At 46.8% G+C, this 19,162-nt stretch overlaps 1 protein-coding gene across 1 annotated transcript in view; it reads right to left on the bottom strand.

Annotated features, from left to right (window-relative positions):
* Positions 1-751: 751 nt before the first annotated feature.
* piezo1 (piezo type mechanosensitive ion channel component 1 (Er blood group)) overlaps positions 752-19,162 on the bottom strand; it is a 64,155-nt gene continuing 45,744 nt past the window's right edge. The window contains exons 20-51 of the mRNA XM_080843982.1: positions 18,357-18,482; positions 17,963-18,163; positions 17,333-17,537; positions 16,639-16,743; positions 16,076-16,232; positions 15,267-15,510; positions 14,922-15,018; positions 14,617-14,782; positions 14,319-14,408; positions 13,994-14,073; positions 13,675-13,749; positions 12,549-12,649; positions 12,191-12,314; positions 11,771-11,845; positions 11,324-11,499; positions 10,379-10,491; positions 9,717-9,878; positions 8,681-8,939; positions 8,246-8,434; positions 7,322-7,619; positions 6,786-6,897; positions 6,549-6,696; positions 5,785-5,999; positions 5,421-5,579; positions 5,023-5,170; positions 4,562-4,750; positions 4,346-4,438; positions 3,959-4,128; positions 2,791-2,913; positions 2,539-2,618; positions 2,059-2,236; positions 752-1,481 (exon numbers count right to left, since the gene is read on the bottom strand). Coding sequence (XP_080700108.1) covers positions 1,223-1,481; positions 2,059-2,236; positions 2,539-2,618; positions 2,791-2,913; positions 3,959-4,128; positions 4,346-4,438; positions 4,562-4,750; positions 5,023-5,170; positions 5,421-5,579; positions 5,785-5,999; positions 6,549-6,696; positions 6,786-6,897; positions 7,322-7,619; positions 8,246-8,434; positions 8,681-8,939; positions 9,717-9,878; positions 10,379-10,491; positions 11,324-11,499; positions 11,771-11,845; positions 12,191-12,314; positions 12,549-12,649; positions 13,675-13,749; positions 13,994-14,073; positions 14,319-14,408; positions 14,617-14,782; positions 14,922-15,018; positions 15,267-15,510; positions 16,076-16,232; positions 16,639-16,743; positions 17,333-17,537; positions 17,963-18,163; positions 18,357-18,482 — 4,917 coding nt within the window. The 3' untranslated portion in view covers positions 752-1,222. The remainder of the gene's footprint in view (positions 1,482-2,058; positions 2,237-2,538; positions 2,619-2,790; positions 2,914-3,958; positions 4,129-4,345; positions 4,439-4,561; positions 4,751-5,022; positions 5,171-5,420; positions 5,580-5,784; positions 6,000-6,548; positions 6,697-6,785; positions 6,898-7,321; positions 7,620-8,245; positions 8,435-8,680; positions 8,940-9,716; positions 9,879-10,378; positions 10,492-11,323; positions 11,500-11,770; positions 11,846-12,190; positions 12,315-12,548; positions 12,650-13,674; positions 13,750-13,993; positions 14,074-14,318; positions 14,409-14,616; positions 14,783-14,921; positions 15,019-15,266; positions 15,511-16,075; positions 16,233-16,638; positions 16,744-17,332; positions 17,538-17,962; positions 18,164-18,356; positions 18,483-19,162) is intronic.

The following is a 19,162-nucleotide window of genomic DNA, read 5'->3' as shown; positions in this document are numbered from 1 at the left end:
AAATGCCATAGAATTTCCCTTTCGAAAGAACCCTGTAACAACCTGCATGGCTATGAGACAAGAAAGATAGCAAGGCCACTTTGAGGAAATATTAGTTTTGTCAGGCAACAATCTATGCATGGTGGTCGGACGTCATAAAACAATTTCAGTTAGTGTCCAGCTGGTCGATACTGTAACAATTATGAATAATTAGTCATTGTCCAATATTTGGCACAGCAGTAGTGATTGTAAAACACAGAGTATTGTTGAAAACATTTACCTAGAAATAAAGTTTATGCATATATTCCAGCATGGCAGTTTTCCAGAGGCTATTACAGCCCAACAATGTATTCCAGTCTATTTCTTCACTGTATGATTACAAATTTGAATGTGTGATCTGTGAAACAAGCTCTTCATTTGTGAGGATGTAACAATTCAAGTCTTTGTTGCCTAACATCTTGCCATTGTCAGTTTAAAGCTATAAGCAGTTACAGGTATATGTAACGGTTTACTTCCATCCAACTGCCTTGAGCGTTTTGTAAACAGTTTTTCATTGTAGAAATATAAGGATTTGTGTTATTATGCTAGTGTTTCCATTCACAAAAGAAGGTCCTTTCACTCATCCGCTTTTCTGTGCCCCACATCTCCCAGCAGAGAGACTGCTCCAGTCATTGGCCTGACGTGGCCCTGACATGTTTCTGGCTCCCTGTCTCATCCATTCACACAAAACGGGCGCTTTGGCAGCGCCGCGCTCCATCTGCTGGGCCGACACATGGAGGATTACTAGGGGAAGGGAAGCTGGAGCAGCGTGGCTCAGGTCCTGCAGGGAAGTGGGGCGGGGGGCGGGGGGGGGGGGGGGGGGGTTAGGTTGAAGATACGAGAAGCCTGGACCACGTGCGCCATGAGCAGACCAGGTGAGCACAGTGCACAGTGCAGAAACGCAGGGCTGTTGGCACTGCCAATCTCCTCTTCCCTATGGGAACACTGTCAGCTCAGCACAGACACCGCGTTCACGGCCAAGAACTCGGGTTTTAAATACCCCCCTCCTCAATAAGTAAGGCGTAGCGCTTTCCTGGCATGTGCCCACAGCACCACACTTATATCAATTGGCATGCTGTTGTGCGGGGTAAAGACTTTAAGATTAAGGCACCATCTGGGTATAGCGGGCCCCCAGATCCCAGACACAGCGGACGGACAAGGTTGTCTGGCTTTGGCCTGGGCTTGGGCTTTCTCCAAGGCTCATCTAGTCCTTGTTCTTGTCCTCCCTGGTCCACTTGATCATGGTCTCTGGGGAGCGGTAGAGGAAGATGAGCTTGGAATAAAGCTCCTCCTCCAGCTCCAGCTCGCCCGTCTCGCGCACCAGGAAGATGTCGGTGCACAGCTTGAGGATGCGGTCCACGCAGGGCAGCTCCTCGAACATGATGGAGTGGGAGATCTCGCTGAAGAAGCCGCGCACAAACTTGCCAATCACCAGCACCACGGACACGTACAGACCCATGATCCTGCAGTGAGCGCACACCAGGAGAGAAAACTGTTAGCTTCTGTTTCCTAACGGAAAAAAACACTTTAAGATGCCGATTACGGATCACGGAGAAGGAATGTCATTTAAATGGTTTAATCCTAACGTATTACTTTCTCGGAGATATGGCATGACTTGTTTTTAATTCATTTCACTGCCAGAAGTGAATTTGGGTTGGGATGTTCAAGATTTTCAAATTAGCTTTATTTGACATGACGCATCAGTGGTTGGCCTCCCACTGGCTAAGGGTACCTAACTGTGATGTCAATGCTGTCACTGGTGCTTAATTGGTCTAGCCTCCTACTTCCTCCCGTGAAATGACACCATAAATCAGACAGTAGTCTAGTCAATCTGTCAGTAGCACACTTCTAGGCCCGTCTTAACTGAAACTGATGGTGCAACAGTAGACTGCAGACTGGTGTTTGTGCGTGTGCGTGTGTGTGTGTGTGTGTGTGTGTGTGTTTCTGAGTGTGTGTGTTTCTGAGTGTGTGTTTGTGTGTGTTTCTGAGTGTGTGTGTGTGTGTGTGTGTTTCTCTGAGTGGCCTGGTTGTCTCTCTTACCCGTAACCTGCCAGGAAGCCCAGGCTGGGGGGGCTGACTTTGTCGTTGAAGATGACCATGGGCAGGACCTTACAGGCCTTGGTGGAGGGGTCGCAGCCCGCGATGCTGATGTCCCACCACTCCTGCGCTCCTCCGCTCATCAGAGACAGCGTCACCTCCTGATACCCCTCTTCATCACCTGACACAAATCACATGACATGATTCAAAACTGGAAGAGGAAGGTCAGTGGCAACATTTTTCTACCTTGGACCCATGAACATCAACCTCCCACATGGACACCTGACACTCAAGTGGATTGAAAAGGTGAGCAAAACCAGCTGGATGTGAGATATTGTCATGTTTCGTGAGTATGAGGCAAATCCTTATTTTATCCTCATGCTTAGATGAAGGGTTCACCTTCGATTGCCTTGTAACCAGACACCCCTCTTGTGTTTGTGTGTATTTGGGGTGGTATTTTTCTGAGGTAACATCTCCACTCACCTTCATAGAGCTGGCTCACAGGTTTGGCCTCAGCCCCGTTAGGAGCTCGGATGTAGTTAGGGAACATGCGGGGAACCAGCCTGAAGGAGTAGAGATAACAGTTAAAAAATGCACAGACACACAGAGAGAAGGAGAGAGAGACAGACAGACAGACAGACAGAGAGACACACAGAGACACAGAGTGAGACAGAAAGAGAGAGAGAGAGAGAGAGAGAGAGAGAGAAGTCCCAGATCTGTGAAGTGAGGACTCACACAGGCTCTGTGCGGTTGCCTACGAGCAGAGAGGCCAGGTCTGCTCTCACGGGGTCCCCTGGCTCCAGCTGGATGGAGTGTTTGTCAAAGGTGTTCTCCACAGTACCACCCTTCCCCAAGTCCCTGTGACACACACACACACACACACACACACACACACACACACACACACACACACACACACACACACACACACACACACACGTCATGGCATGTCAGCCTTTCCAGGGCCCATTCATAGTGTTTCATACATAAACATTTCAACTCCAATACTTGTGACAAATTCAAAATGATACTATACACAAGTTGTGTCAAAATAGACCCTTTATATTTTAAGCATGTAATTTTGTTCACATCTTTCCTGACAAGAAAACAAGATGGGGTTTTTGTCTGTCTGACATGTGTGGAATTCTGAAGATTGCTGGGTAAATGTGAGGGGTTTCATCACGGCCATCTCAACCTCAGCATGGTGCTATTTCTGTGTGTAGGAAATGTCAAGTAGACCGATTTTGCTGCAATCAGTATTTTCTGCACATGCTACTCTTCTCACGTCGCTGGGTGCCTATAGGTTGGCCTATCTTATTTCCTGTAAAATTTTGCTCAAGCACCTGAGGTTGTCCTCTGGAATAGAACATCTAATCTGTGAACCTGACACTAACATAAATAAACTGAGTTCGTGCCTAGCCATCCTTGGAGAATTGATGACATCTGCATGGCGCATGGACTGATGGCTGGAGGGAATTCCAAAAACAGCTTAAAATTTGTAATTATCCTACAAGCTATTTTTAAAAGTCTTTGAATTTGTAATCCAGTGTGTCCTAAAGTCAAGCTTTCTGTTCATGGACACATGTTTTCTGTGCAGCATTAGCTCAGTTTACAAACACGTGCAAACCAAGGCATACCTCACCAAAATCTAACACATGTTTGAGTAGTTCCATAGTAACTATAGCTATCCTGAGCGAATCCTGTGTGTGTGTGTGTGTGTGTGTGTGTGTCTGTGTGTGTGTGTGTCTGTCTGTCTGTCTGTCTGTCTGTCTGTCTGTCTGTCTGTCTGTCTGTCTGTCTGTCTGTCTGTCTGTCTGTCTGTCTGTCTGTCTGTCTGTCGGTCGGTCGGTTGGTCTGTCTGTCTGTCTGTCTGTCTCTGTGTGTGTGTGTGAGTCAGTCAGACCTCTGGAAGTTCCAGGCCAGGCGCAGGGTCATCTCGGCGGTGCCCAGCAGCTCCTTTATGAGCTCCTGTCTGCTGGGCGGGCTGATGCGCCACACGGAGCCCGAGCTGCCCTCGATGTTGGCCGTCACAATGTCCTCAAAACTGTACAGTGTGATGAACTGCATGGCCACCTGAGGACACACACACACACACACACACACACCATCAGCCCTCAGTTAACATTTCAACAGAATCCAGTTAGACCTTGGCGTTCAGTTCAGACTTCGACAAACAATCAGTTGAACCTCAATCCACAAGAAAGGGAGGTCAAGAAATATTGCAAAACTGCGTTAAAAAAATCACAACAAATACAAATATTCAGTGGATCAGTAAGGGGAGATTACTCACTGCATTATTCCCAAAGTGCTTGGTAAGTTTCGCGTAGTCATGTTCCATGAAAGGCTGGATAGACTGCTGCTGGATGCTCATGGTAAAGAGAGGCTATGGAAGACATGATATCCATGCGGAATAATAATGAACCTTCGTCCAAAACTTAGTAATTACAAAAGGGACTGTACTCACAGGTCACTGAGACCTGTGTGTGTGTGTTTTTATATTGCTTACCTCATAACCCCCTAGCTTAACTGTTACAGTGACATCCATGGGATGGTTGACCACGCCCACCACTGATCGGACCAATGAGATGAAGAGCAGTGGGAACCAGATGATGCAAATAAGGAAGAAAATGATGAGTCCGCCCATTCCATATTTCACAATCTTCTTCTTCTTCTGTCCTTTGGGTTGTGGGTATTTCTGAGGAATGACAAAAACTAAATAAGTGTCAATAAATCTAATTTATGTGTCACAACATCACTTCTAAATTCAAAATTAAACAGCACACAAAAATTCTATTACAACGTAAAAACCTTTTGGCAGTGCAACCGTGCCAACTCTGTGGCCAGTGTTAAGTGATAGTGATAGTGATAGTGATAGTGATAGTGATAGTGATAGTGATGATTGAAAATGCTAGAGCTGTAAATGGCCACATATAATTTCAATAGTATATACGGTCTTATTGAGCGTGCCTTCTCTGTCTCCCGGCTACACTTGATGATGAAGGTGTTGGCGTAGATGTCCTCCACACACATCCAGTCGGAGAGGGACAGCGTGGTGTCGGTCCAGACCCAGTCCATCACCGCTCTCAGCTCCACCAGGAAGGGAACCAGACGGAACCTACAAAAGGCAAACACAACTGGGATTTAGTTCTCAGCGTGCATCAGATGGTCCACTGTTAGCACACATAGTGTCTGTGTCTGTGGATGAGAAAAAAATACACTTAAGTCGGTCAAATAGATGAAAATAGTTGTGATGGATCTTGATGATTTATTCAGATGCCTGTCAAATGATCACTTGAATTGAGTCCAGCTCTGATATTTAATGATATATATGAGCACAAGTGCATACAAATAAATAATCACGTCACCCTTGAAAGAGGAAGAGATTGAGATGGTTGAATTTCTTGGTGAGGAAGTTGCCCAGGATGCAGGTGGGGTAGCCACAGCGGATCTGATAGGCTGACAAGGTGAAGTAGATGCACTTGACAAAGTACCAGAGCTGAGCCACAAAGTTCTGATTAAACATCCTGATGGGAAACGAGAAGAAACACAAAGAGGCGGAGAACAAACAAGAGGGTTATTTTTCACCTCAAGGAAACATTCTGTGTTCCTTTGATTACCTATCAGACTTTCTATTCAACCAACAATGTTAGTACTCTGGGAAATACAGGAGTCATTTCCCCCATTCCTCCGAGAGTTAACGCTACACGATGCACTCCAGCGCCTCCTCACCTCTCTGTGACTGCAGGCAGAATGAAGAACATCCACAGGTGGATGCCGAAGACCAGTATGATCTGGAAGATGAGCTTGCCCAGGACGGTCTTGCGCAGGTAGAGGGCCCGGTCGATGATCATGGTGCTGAACTGGATGAGCAGCATGACCAGGAAGGCCTCGGGCACCTGGTCATCTTGCAGCGTGGAGGCTATGTCAGCTGCAGCCGAGTGTTTCTGAGGAGTCAAAATAACACACAGCAGCAGACGTGATTATGTTTTTTTTTAGGGCTGTGCACTGAAATATAGTTATTAAGTATATATGTCTTTACATTTACAGTTACATTTATTCATTTAGCAGACGCTTTTGTTTAAAGCGACGTACAAGGGAGAGAACAGTCAAGCTAATAGCAATAAAAACCTGGTGTAACAATTAATACAACTTTTTTGAGAAATAGAAAACGACATAGAAAGAAAAAGAAGTGCAGGACTGTCACTGCTGAAGTGCAAGTTAAGCATTAGTCAAGGTGCCAGTAAGGAAGGGAGGTGCTCTCTGAAGAGTTGGGTCTTCCAGGAAGATCCACAGTACAGTGAAGCTATAAATTACACCAGTGCTTGTACCTTAGTATTAGTATCCATTACTTTGGCATAGCTGCAGTAGGATGCTCTATAATTTGACTCCCCATGTGACCACTACAGAAAACGTGTTTGGGATATTCGGGGGAGTTAGAGCTTACTGTGTGATTACATTTCTAACGGCTGTTTAAACTTGTCAGAAGGGCTCACCCCAAAAGCCCAGAAGCCAAACACAATGATGATGAAGTCCACCATGTCCGTGAGGAACATAAGCGCATAGACGTCTGTGGTGGCCTGGTACTCGGCGTGCAGGATGTTTCGGAAGAATCCAGACGTGGGTCTGTAGATATTCTGCACTCTACAAAAGCAGGTATTAAAAACCAAGTTATATACATAGTGGTTCTTAAAGCACAGGTATTTATTTCGCAGAATGGTCCCTCTACTTACGCAGAAATGACCAGTTCTTTGATTTTAAATGCAACAGCTTTCAGTTTTCTGGTTGTCGCCTCTCTGCGCTTGCCCTTGGATTTCTTCTTGGGCTCTTTGCTCTCAGCACCACCTGGTTGATTAAGACAGAAAAAATATGGTCAAGGTCAAACCTACCATCTGTTCCTTCCTCAGTCCCTCTCTGTCAACTTCTTTCCCTCTCCTTGTTTTAAATAGTCTCTAATGACCTGACAAGAGTAGGCAAATTGGAGCAGTATCTGTCTTATGGTGGACTATCTTGCTGTGACCACAGATGTCAGCCATCTTATTGACTGCAGTGCATAATGGAGACAATTTAAGCAAAAATGACAGTACACGACACAGAGGCATTTCTGTTAGTGCATTAGTCATAATGTGAGTGTGAAGTTAAGGCTCCATCTTACAGTACGACAGCCCTTGCATCCTCTTAGCAGACAGCATTGCCTTTGAGTGTTAAACTGACTGCCATTAAAAACCTTCTCTGCATCTTCTCTTCTCTAAACCTTCACTGCACTAACCTTTCCCAGAGGTTTTCTTCCTGCGGAATCTCAGAAGGCCGCCCTTCTTCCCGGCACCCTGCCCTGTGGGGGAGGCAGGGGGGGGTTCAGGCGTGGGCTCTGGGGTGGGCTGGGTGTCCGGAGGCTCAGGCTCAGACTCCAGCGGCTGGGGGGTCTCTGCGGCCCCATCCTCCAGTTCTGTGAGGCTGGGCGTGCGACTGGGCCGACACTCCTCTTCATCCTCCCTCTTCGTCTGGACCTCAGCGGACTGGCCGCTCTTCTCCTCCAGGGGTCCCTCTTGATCCCACAGCCCATATTTCTGAATGCACGTGCATACACACACATATGAGCACACGTACAAAGACACACGTACAAACACACACAGTTCTACATGTGCATCATTACTTAATAATAATAATGTTGGATGTAAGTTAGGAGTATATCTAGGTCCATGAAAGATCGCCCACTGTAGCTTTCAGTGAACTTTATAATCCTAATCTATTACACACAACACTAACCTTGAGACACTGCTGCGTAAGTGTATTACCTCTGTCAAGTCTGTTATGATATGGAACTATTTCAGTGGTCCGAAAATACTTAAGGTGAAGACAATGTCTCTAGATGAGATGAGTGTCTAAAACTTGGAGAATAGGGTGTGGGCAATCTGAGAACCAGCCTACTTGACTTGGGTCTTGGGGACAGTAAGCACAACTGTATGGGCTTTTTAGCCTGTGTATGGGTGAAGGGGGTTCTGGAAACATTTTTAAAACTGTCTAATGACTTTCAGGACCACATTCAGATTTTTGGATGAGTCATAGAACATTTGAGGAGCAAAAAGACTAGCAGGCTAGCAGGCTGTACTGAGCAGCACTGGGGTGGGGTGGGGTGGGGTGGGGTGGGGTAGGAGGCTGAGGAGGAGGTGGCTTTGAGACGGTGGTGCCCTACCATCAGCAGCGAGCGGTGGAAGAACAGGGCCAGCAGCTGCAGCAGGTCATAGCGGATGTAGTTGTCAGACTTCTCCAGGCCCAGGATGCGCGGAGGGAAGTAGGGCTTGTCCTCGTTCAGCCGCATCTCATATACACTGTTCCAGGGGAAGAAGCCAAACTGGAACAGGTACTTCACCACCACCATCACCTAAGGGGGGGAGGGGGCACAAACAACCATAGTGATACCTCTGCAGGACTTTTCCTTCTGACCGGTAAGATAAAAACCTCACCTGAGTCGTGAAAAAGGACAGAGAGCAAAGCTAATAAGAGACTTCCTGTCCAATGCTACCTCCCTGAGTCGTTCTTGTCTCTGTATTACTGCAGAAAATGATCATCACTGTATAATCTTCCTAACACACTCATTGTAGACAGACACAGTCTAGGGTGAGCGCACCTCTGTGTAGACGATGGCGGTCATCCAGAACCTCTTGCTGGGGCGTGGCACGGCCAGCATGGCCCAGAGGAAGATGAGGATGGGCAGGGCCAGCGAGATGACCGAGGCTGTCACCACGTTGTTCAGCACGATAATGAGGTAGCACACCAGCTCCGAGTTGCCGGCCAGCAGGCTGTAGAGGGCGAAGAGCAGCTTGAGCAGCCGGTTCTGAGACGAGTAGAACTCACAGCTCTGGACCAGCTCCTCCACAAAGAAAACCCTGGATCATGCAAGAGAACATGGGAGAGAACATGAGAGAGAACATGAGAGAGAACATGAGAACATGAGAGAGAACATGAGAACATGAGAGAGAGAACATGAGAACATGAGAGAGAGAACATGAGAGAGAACATGAGAACATGAGAGAGAGAACATGAGAACATGAGAGAGAGAACATGAGAACATGAGAGAGAACATGAGAACATGAGAGAGAACATGAGAACATGAGAGAGAGAACATGAGAACATGAGAGAGAGAACATGAGAGAGAACATGAGAACATGAGAGAGAACATGAGAACATGAGAGAGAGAACATGAGAACATGAGAGAGAGAACATGAGAGAGAACATGAGAACATGAGAGAGAGAACATGAGAGAGAACATGAGATAGAACATGAGAACATGAGAGAGAACATGGGAGAGAACATGAGAACATGGGAGAGAACATGAGAACATGAGAGAGAGAACATGAGAGAGAACATGAGAGAGAACATGAGAACATGAGAACATGAGAGAGAACATGGGAGAGAACATGAGAACATGAGAGAGAGAACATGAGAGAGAACATGAGAGAGAACATGAGAACATGAGAAAGAACATGGGAGAGAACATGAGAACATGAGATAGAACATGAGAACATGAGAGAGAACATATATACAATAACTGCATGAACTAAAAGGTGATGTACCTCGACATACCGTTTTTGACATGGTATGATCATGCTAAAGCCTTTTGTTTGGTGTTATCTCTGTTTCAGTGATGCTGTGTATTGCAGTACCTGTCAGTCAGCATCTCGCTGGCGGTGCGGGAGTGGCGCTGGTGTCGGTCCGGCCATGGCAACACCTCCAGCTCCCGTGGGGGCTCGAGGCATAGGGTGGCGCTGTATGCGCTGTTCCGGGGGGTGGAGTGGTCCATCTCACTGTCCTCCAGCTCTGCTCCACTGAGGACAAGGATGGAGAAGGGATGAGTGGATTTAAATAAATATAAACACGTCTATAGAGCACTTCCATGATGTATGTAAACACGACGATAGGATATAGTGTTATTGTAATTGAACTGGTGGGGCAGTGTGCAAACAACAGTTCACTGAACAACTGCACATGTAAATGACAGGAGTGTGGTGAAAAGACAGATGCTTTCATACATGCAGTCTGACACTGAGGAGAATCAGATGAACTGGCATAAGTAAGAACTGCTTGGAGAGCTCGGTTGACATTTTATTCAAAACCACCAGCTTATCATGCTATGAAACTGTGCCAAGTGATAGTGTGTCAGTTAGGAGCTAGATGAGTGCAGTTCCCCAAGACATCTATAAAATAAATAATCTATAACATAGGAGACTCAGAATGACAGTACAGTCTGGCCGATAGGATCCACAGGGGTTGGGGGGTGACAGACAAAGGACTGTCCCAGTGGGGTGCACTGCAGCGCCGCTCCCACCTGATGGCGCCGCTGCTGTGCAGCTGGTCGGTCTCCGTCTCGTCCAGACACGTCTCCAGAGTGGGGCTCTCGCTGCCCTGAGACAGCTGGTCATCCAGGGGCTCCCTCGGGCCCTGAGGAGAACAGCACAGCACATTATAGTCAGGAGAGCAGGGAATACCAGGGTCTTTGTCAGGGTGGGCGGCCCGCCTGTGGAATGTGTGAGTCATGGAAATGAGGGAGAATGAAGCACTGGAGAAAGTGTGTGACCTGGAGTTAGGGTGAACAACAACCTACATGAAGTGTTGATATCATTGATAACCTTTTAGATTATGTGCCGTAGCACATCATGACTTCTCATTCTGCTGGGCACAACATATGAGCACAATATGGGTCCATAAATACTGATGATGATTCATCATTCTGGCCAGATGGGCTCATGGGATGCACCTGAATGCAGATTTACTATAGCAAATATAGAACGCTGCCAAGAAGAGCAGTTGCATGTTATAACAGTATGGGGATGGAGGGCAGCAGTAGGCATTGGTGGCCTTATCTGTAAGGGACAAGAGGAATGAAAGTGAACCATGGGAGAAAAAGGTGCAAATCGTGATAGCCTTGTGTGTCTGTGTGTGTGTGACAGAGAGATAGAGAGAGAAAGAAAGGGGGGAGTGTGTGGGAGAGAGAGAGTGTGTGTGTGTCTCGGTGTGTGTGTGTGTCTCGGTGTGTGTGTGTGTCTCGGTGTATGTGTGTGTGTGTGTGAGAGAGAGTGAGTGAGTGAGTGAGAGAGAGAGAGTGAGAGAAAAAGGGGGGAGAGAGAGTGTGTGTGTGTGTCTCTGGGTTTGAGTGCGTGAGTGAGAGAGAAAGGGAGAGTGGGGAGAGAGTGTGCCTGTGTGTGTGTGAAAAAGAGAGGGGGGAGAGACTGTGAGTGAGCGAGTGAGTGAGTGTGTGTGTGTGTGATCTCACCTGGCTGATGTTGTGGATGATCATGTAGCGCTCATTGCACAGGACGGTGGAGGTGTCCACATACTGCTTGGTAAGCATGTTGAGCCACAGTGTCACACCGTCCACCATGGCCAGGAACAGCACCCGCAGGAACCTCAGGATGTCCAGGATCCGCTGCACCATGTCACTGCGACTCCCTACACACACACACAGACACAGACACAGACACAGACACAGACACAGACACAGACACAGACACAGACACAGACACAGACACAGACACAGACACAGACACAGACACAGACACAGACACAGACACAGACACAGACACAGACACAGACACACACACACCATCTCAAGCTTAAGCATCTGAGTAGATTAACAGTAAGATTCATATTCATGCAATTCCAAGACAGGATGCCTCTTTATTTTCATGTGGGCCAATGGAGGCAAGAAGTCGTCGGGTACCTGACTCCTCCCCTTCTTCCTCCAGCTCCCCATCCTGGGACGTTCCTTCCTCAAAGACAGGCTCATCTCCATCACCTGAGGCACAACATAGAGAAGTGTCTTAAAAAGAAACAGGAGTGTGTGTCTGTGTGTGTAAGAGAGAGGGAGAGATAGAAAGTGAGAGAGAAATTCAATGTGTCCAATGTTATACTGTATCTCTGAAGGGTGTGTATGGGTGTGTTTGTCTGCTCGAGCAAGACATGTATATGAAAACTATGCATTCACCAGTGTTAGTGTATGCAAGAGTGAATGTATGTTTTGTGTATTAGTCTTTGTACATTTATTTATGAATGTGCATGTGCTTGTCTAATAAGAGGAATGTGTGTGTGTGTGTGTGTGTGTGTGTGTGTGTGTGTGTGTGTGTGTGTGTGTGTGTCTAACCCGAGGCCGCCTGGAAGCTGGCTTGCTGTTTCCTCTCTTTCTCCAGCCTCCTCTGCTCCTTCTGCCTCTGCTGACGCTCCTTCAGCGCCTCTTTGGCACTCGTCACCCAGGCCTGGTAGGCCAGCTGTGGGCATAGACAACACACACACCATCTGAGCTGCTGAATCAACTCATCATCTCACAGTGTGTGTGTGTATGGTTAGCTGTACACGAACCTTGCCTCTACCTCTTCTAAATAAGTAATTTTATCCATGTGTGCGTGTGCGTTTGTGTGTGTGTGTGTGTGTGTGTGTGTGTGTGCGCGCAAGCACGCGTACATGTGTTTATCTGAAGTTACAGGTTCTATCCAGTGGCTCACCTGAAATGCAGACTGTCTGGGGGGCTTCTGCTCCTCAGAGAAGAGCTCCTCCTCATCCTCACTGTCCGACTCAAACAGGTAGTACTCTCCAGAGTGCAACACTGCCAAAACCACACACAGGGACAGGACTTACCGAGCCGGCCTTAAGGCACCAATAGACTACAATATGATTTATTGACACCCCCCCCCAGACATGAGAGTCAAAGGAAGGCCAGACACCAGTAAACAAACCCAGTACGCAGCCATCAGTGAAGCCTTGATGATTGACAAGTTGTATGTGATGGTATGTAACGTGGCTATGCACACACTTTGACCTGTTTAGCCTGCCTACCTGCTTCAACAATAGCAACTACAGACCAACGTGGCTCTTAATTTTGGGAACATACCCACTGCCATCAGACCTGGGCGAGCGGGTATGCACCTAATTCACTTTCCTTTGAAGTGTGCTCCCGCGTTAAGGTGTAAAGAGCACATCTGGACACACTGATGTGAAAAGGGAGCGAAAGAGAGATCACAGTGCTTGTCTGAACTAAAGCTCTCCTGGACTCTCGTCCCAGGCAGGAGAAAACAGTGCAGGCTCCCGTGCACTGCTCTGATCTAAGATCAGGAGCAGGCGCCAGACAATGTGCTTTCTGTGGCGGCCAACAACATGGAGCCCAGGATTTCATCATCTAACTGTCCGCCGTCATTTTCCAATTGTTTCCAGCGTAGGAAAGCTTAATTTGAATCAATTTGATCCCATTTGATCCCAAGCCTGAGGCCTGTTCCACTGGTCTGGGATGGAGAGTAAGGGTGGAATAAAGAAGAGAGCGTAGCATGGGGCAGCGCGGGTCTAACTGATGAGGCAGTGCAGGCAGATGTTCAACATCACCGGCCAACAACAAAAGCATGGGAAGGATCATGTACAGATATACAGAGAGAGCGAGAGAGAGAGAGAGGAGAGAGAGAGAGAGAGAGAGAGAGAGAGAGAGAGAGAGAGATAGGCACAGATTACGACAGAGGAAAAGAGGCAGAGATGAGAGTGCTCGAAAACACACACACACACACACACACACACACGCACACACACACACACACACACACTTAGGCAAAGTGCCTAAATTCCACTCATAGCCTGTGGCCTCACCGGTTGCGTGGTCCATCCAGGGCCGCTGCCATTTCTTCTTCGAGCTCTTCCTCTCTTTCTTTTCCTCTTGGGAGTCTTAAAGATTAAAGGCATGAGCAGTGTTGATCATCACTCAAAAACGAGTGGTGTGCAAAAACTCATCTGATTCACAATCATTTTAAATCAAAGCACTTGCATCGCTACAGAGTTACATACAGTACATTTTCTATTAGAATTCTGATAACTGTTATAGATACTTGATAAGTGCGTTGAGTGTATACGTATGTAACTTTATGGCTCCTGCTTGAATGCATAATTCATGAATAGTAACTTGGCTTACCCGATGCCTTCCCCTTTTTGGAGCTTGAGGCCTTGCGCCCTCCCTTGTACTTCTGCTGTTTAGACCGAATGCGCTCCATCCTAAGGTGAGACTGTAGGTTAGAAACCTGAGCTGAACTCTAAAAGCTCCTTCTGTGCTCAGATGATAGTCAGGCTCATCCGTCTCATAACAGCTATGGGAGTCTTTGTACAGCTTCTCAACATCCTACATAGTCTATGAAGTAATTTCAAGTTCAGGGTCTTTAACACTTTCAACAATCTCTCGTGCCTGTTTGAAATGTCCAGGACATGTAGGGCAGTAAGCGCTGGTTTCCATGGTGACTTACGATCGTTTGAGCTGTTGCAAGGACTTCTTCTCAGCCTTCTGGTGGAACTTCATGTTTTTCTTGAGAGTGGCCCTGAAGAGCTCAAAACCTCTGCACAAATACACACACACAGAGTTTAGGATGGCATAAAACTAAAGTAAAAACAGAGTTGAGGAAGTGGTGGCGAACTAGTTTACTGAACAGATGTTCAGTTAAGTCTCATACCTGGACTAATCTCTTTCTAAAGACCATAGGAAGTGTGTGTGTGTGTGTGTGTGTGTGTGTGTTCCCTGTGTGACCTGCAGGGAGGGGTGCTCACCGGGATGCCTGGCGGGCGGACGCCTGCATGTCTGCCGTCACGTGCAGGAAGTAGAAGCTGAGAAACACTCTCCTCTGCAGCAGGAGGAAGAAGAAGCAGATGCTGTCCCAGATGATGCCAGCCTCCTCCACCGGCAGAGAACACTCCTTATCGCTCACCTCTTTGGCTGCACACACACACAGACACACAGACACACACACACACACACACACACACACAGGCAGACACCGACAGTGGGTATTTTTGTATTTTAAGAAGGTTTCAATTACAAGTGGTTTCAAACGGAAGGTTGCCGGGAGACTTACGGTCATAGTAGCCTTTAACAGTGCAGACCAAGCTGAAGAGTTGTATCACCCAACAGAAGTTCTTCTGCATTTCTTCTACAAAAACGCAAGCCAGGATCTAATGGGCCAAACAGATCAGAAGTCTCTGAGTAAAAGTGTCACAACTATCACAACTCCAAAATTCAAAAATTCACAAGCACATATTTATGACCATCTCGGCGAAGGTGTATGAAAGAGTTTGGTGCATCTTAATTTGCGTTTGAAGCCATGTATGTGTATATGTGGCTATGGGTTTGTGTCTTAACACGCTGATGTCAGAACAGTCATACGCAGGTTTAGCATGTTGTGGTCTGTCTCCTCACTGACCGAGAGCAGGTTCTTCGAGATGATGACGCCCACGTTGTACATGATGAGGCAGTCCCAGAGTGTCAGGCGGGTGTGGGACTTCTTGGCCAGCAGCTGTGTGCCGAACAGCAGGAAGAAGAAGCAGGCCAGCAGGTAGCCCAGGCCGAACACGCTGATGCGCGTGGCCCCCGTCACAAACACCACCGCCAGCACGAACCAGAACATGTAGCGGAACACCAGCACCTTGGCCATGTCCAGGTAACACCTGGTGCAGAAGATTTGATCAGTATTCATTTCAGTAAGAATAAAAGATGATATTTAAAGCAGGTAATGTAAGGGATAATGTAGGTCCGACGGTCTTTCTTGAAAAATAAATCCTGATGCGCATCAGAGGAATATAAGAAACATACAAAATATTAGACCGCTAAATGTCAGGATGGCCCATTCAATTCAATGGAGCCGTTTAATGAGCAGTTATACAGAAGAACAAATAGCAAAGTGAGGGCAATACTGGTCTGCTGAAAATAAATGCAATATCTACGCATTATCCATGCTTTGGAGTTTAGTACATAATGCATTAGCAATTATGCCAATGAATGGTGTTTATAATATACATAGCCTAATATACATAATGCATTAGCTATGTCAATGAATGGTTTTAGAAGGTTGAGCTGATAAGGTCATAATCATAAATCACTTGTCATTTGTGTTTCGTTGTGTAAGGGCAGAGTACCGGTAATACTTATAAAAAAACAAATAAAATAATAAAGCTCTAATCTTAATAAATACATTTCCTTTGCGTTTGGTTTGGTTGTGTGGGGACACAGCACCTGCAGTTGATGAAGTTGGGCGCTGGGTTGAAGGGGATGCCATCCATAGGGTTGGGGTTGTCCTTGTTCTCGCCTCCCAGCACCATCCACTCCTCCTTCTTCTCGTTCTCAAACACGTGCCACTGCTGGGAGGCGCACATCAGCAGGAGGAAGTCCGCTGGACAGAGGGGAGCAGTCACACAGTGATGATCATTGCAATGTCACAAACACACACGCACACACACACACACACACACACACACACACACACACACACACACACACACACACACACACACACACACACACACACACACACACACACACACACACACACACACACACACAAATGCATTGCACACACACACTCAAAGTGGTTCATCACAGTTCAAGTAGGATTCTTCAAGATCTCTTGACATCGACTGTTTTACTTCTCTACTGTAGGAGGTCATGTTGTAAGTGCATGTGTGTGATAATAACCCCCATCAATAAGTCAGGATTTTTTGTGGGTGTAGGTGTTAACCTATTAGTAGGAGTGGGACATCTTGAGGTAGCTTGACTGCGTGTGTCTCAGTGAGACTCACCCATGAGGTTCTTGGAGTTGGGGATGGTGAAGAAGTCTGGCAGGTAGATCCACTTAATGAGAGCTGAGTTAATGGTGACCGTCGAGCTCCAGCGCCAGGGATAATCTAAAAACACACACAAAAGGGCATGGATGGGAGGTACGCTCTGTACCGTGCACTACTGTAGGTGCACATGTCATGTACATGAGTTTCTGGTCTAAAGGGACCTAAAGTGAGATTCTGAACAAACTTGTATTTAATACACACAGAGATGTATGGAATTAATATTGTGGTACGCATTGTGCATTTATTCAGTGCATCCAGTGTTGAGTAGGATATGTATGATAATATTTAGGGGCCAGTAAATGCATCTTTAACCAGCATGAAATTATGATGACAGTTCTACAGTGTACTTGGTCAGACATAAACATAGAATAATACCTCAGAAGGTTTTGAGTGTCTTCATAACCACAACTGTCAAAATAACCTAGTTGTTACGAGGCATACCACAGTTAACATTTCACAGCTAATGAGACCAAAGCCTAGCCCAGCAGTATTAGTGTCACATCAGCATGCCAATTTATGACACCTTTGTGGCACATTGCGGCAGTTTTACCGTCAGGTCCATTACAAATGTCCAAGGTGTATTTAGAGTGATGAAGTCCTCTGGCTCTTACTATATCAGGCCTGAACTATGTGCTGTGCCCTAACTCACCGATGCAGAGAGCAGGGGGGATCCCCACGCACAGGATGTACTGGTAAATGGTGAAAATCGCCAGAAACAGGCAGTACTTGGGCCAAATCTCGGCGATGGCCGCCCTCCGCCTTCGCACCAACATGGCAACCAACCAGCAGCCGTGGGCGATGACCAGGAAGTTCATGCGCTGGCCAATCACGTTCACTGTCATCAGGAAGCAGATCTGTGCAGAGACGAGGTAAGGTGACATAAGATGAATGCTCCGTTTCCAAAGAGTGTCTGTAAATGTGCTGCAGACACATTAGAGTGTTTTTGGTTTTAATGCAAAACTACATAATGAGCGGAATTCTTTACAACGTTCTTGCGAGTTTGCTAATTACGGGTTATTAAAGATCATTTGTCTCTGGCAAACATGCTTGGAAAATAAAACATTTAAAGTAACAAATGCAATTAGAGAATGTGAGAATGTGGGAAATCAGGAGAAAAGACCATGTCATGTGGGTGTGAGAGAGTCTGATAGACAGACAGACAGACAGACAGACAGACAGACAGACAGACAGAGAGAGAGAGAAAGAGCGAGAGAGAGAGAGAGAGAATGAATAAATAATTGAACCAAGTAAATCAGAAATCACACAGAGCTGATGGTACCTCCAGGCCAAACTTGTAGAAGCTGTAGCTGAGCAGGTACTTGATGCAAGACAACAGGCCCTGGTCTAAGGTGTCGCGCGTGGCGTTTGGGAAGAGCGCTGGGATGTTGGGTGGGGATCTCTGCAGCTGTTTGTAGTGATGGGCCTGGTGCCGGTACACCGTTACCTCGAACACTAGCAGCATCAACACCAGGAGGTGATTCTAAGGGAACAGCCCACAGCATCTCATTACAGCACGGACATCTACAATTATTCTGTAAACACACAGTGATCTGTATGCTGTACACAGACTGTACATTACTTTGTGATTAATAGCTCAGTTACCCTGTTGGTAATGATAGTAGTGTTTATACTGCAATAGTTCTCCCATCAGGAAACGGAAGAGAAGGCCTCACCTTAATGTAACCCAAGACTGTGGCATCTTTCCTGAAGCCAAACCAGTTGGCTGGATCCACAGGAGCTTTGTACAGTATGGAGTTATGGATCTCCTCTAGATGAAGATTCGTCTCATTGGCCAGAGGCTACATAGCGGTAAGACAAACAAAACAAAGAGGGGGGTGTGGGGAGAGAGAGAGAGGAAAAAAATACAAAATGGGAGACAAGTGAGAAAAAAGAACTCTGACTCACCTCAACGACAGTCTAGACACCCAGTAGTGTTTAACAGTGTGTGCTAAATAAAACAAGTTCAAATCAAACAGGAGAGTGAGGTCACTGGTCTCCCGCTGTGGCAGTTAACACTAAGGACTGAGGAGGAGCCAGCATGTCTCTGAATCAGCAGCGCCCAGATGAATACCCCCTCACAGCTCAACTACCCCCAGAACTAAACATCACCCCTCACAGCTCAACACCACCCCACACAGCTAAAGAGCTGAACACTACCCCACTCATCTCAACACCAACCTTTCACAGCTAAAGAGCTGAACATTACCCCACACAGCTCAACACCACCCCGCACAGCTAAAGAGCTGAACACTACCCCACAGTCTGCCCCACAGCCTGCCCTCAAACACACACTGCAAGGCTGAGAGGCTGAGGTACATCAACATCAGCGCCCCACAAACACAAACTGTTGATCATCAGAGCAGATGGTAGAAACACTGGGGATGGTTAGGTGTGACAGAACTGTACATTCAGCAAAATGTCTGTTTATGGGATCTGTGTATGTGTGTGTGTGTGTGTGTGTCTGTGTGTCTGTGTGTCT

Source organism: Sprattus sprattus, assembly GCF_963457725.1.
Source record: "Sprattus sprattus genome assembly, chromosome: 8".
Classification (NCBI taxonomy): domain Eukaryota; kingdom Metazoa; phylum Chordata; class Actinopteri; order Clupeiformes; family Clupeidae; genus Sprattus; species Sprattus sprattus.
This window is presented reverse-complemented; position numbering and strand designations above follow the sequence as displayed.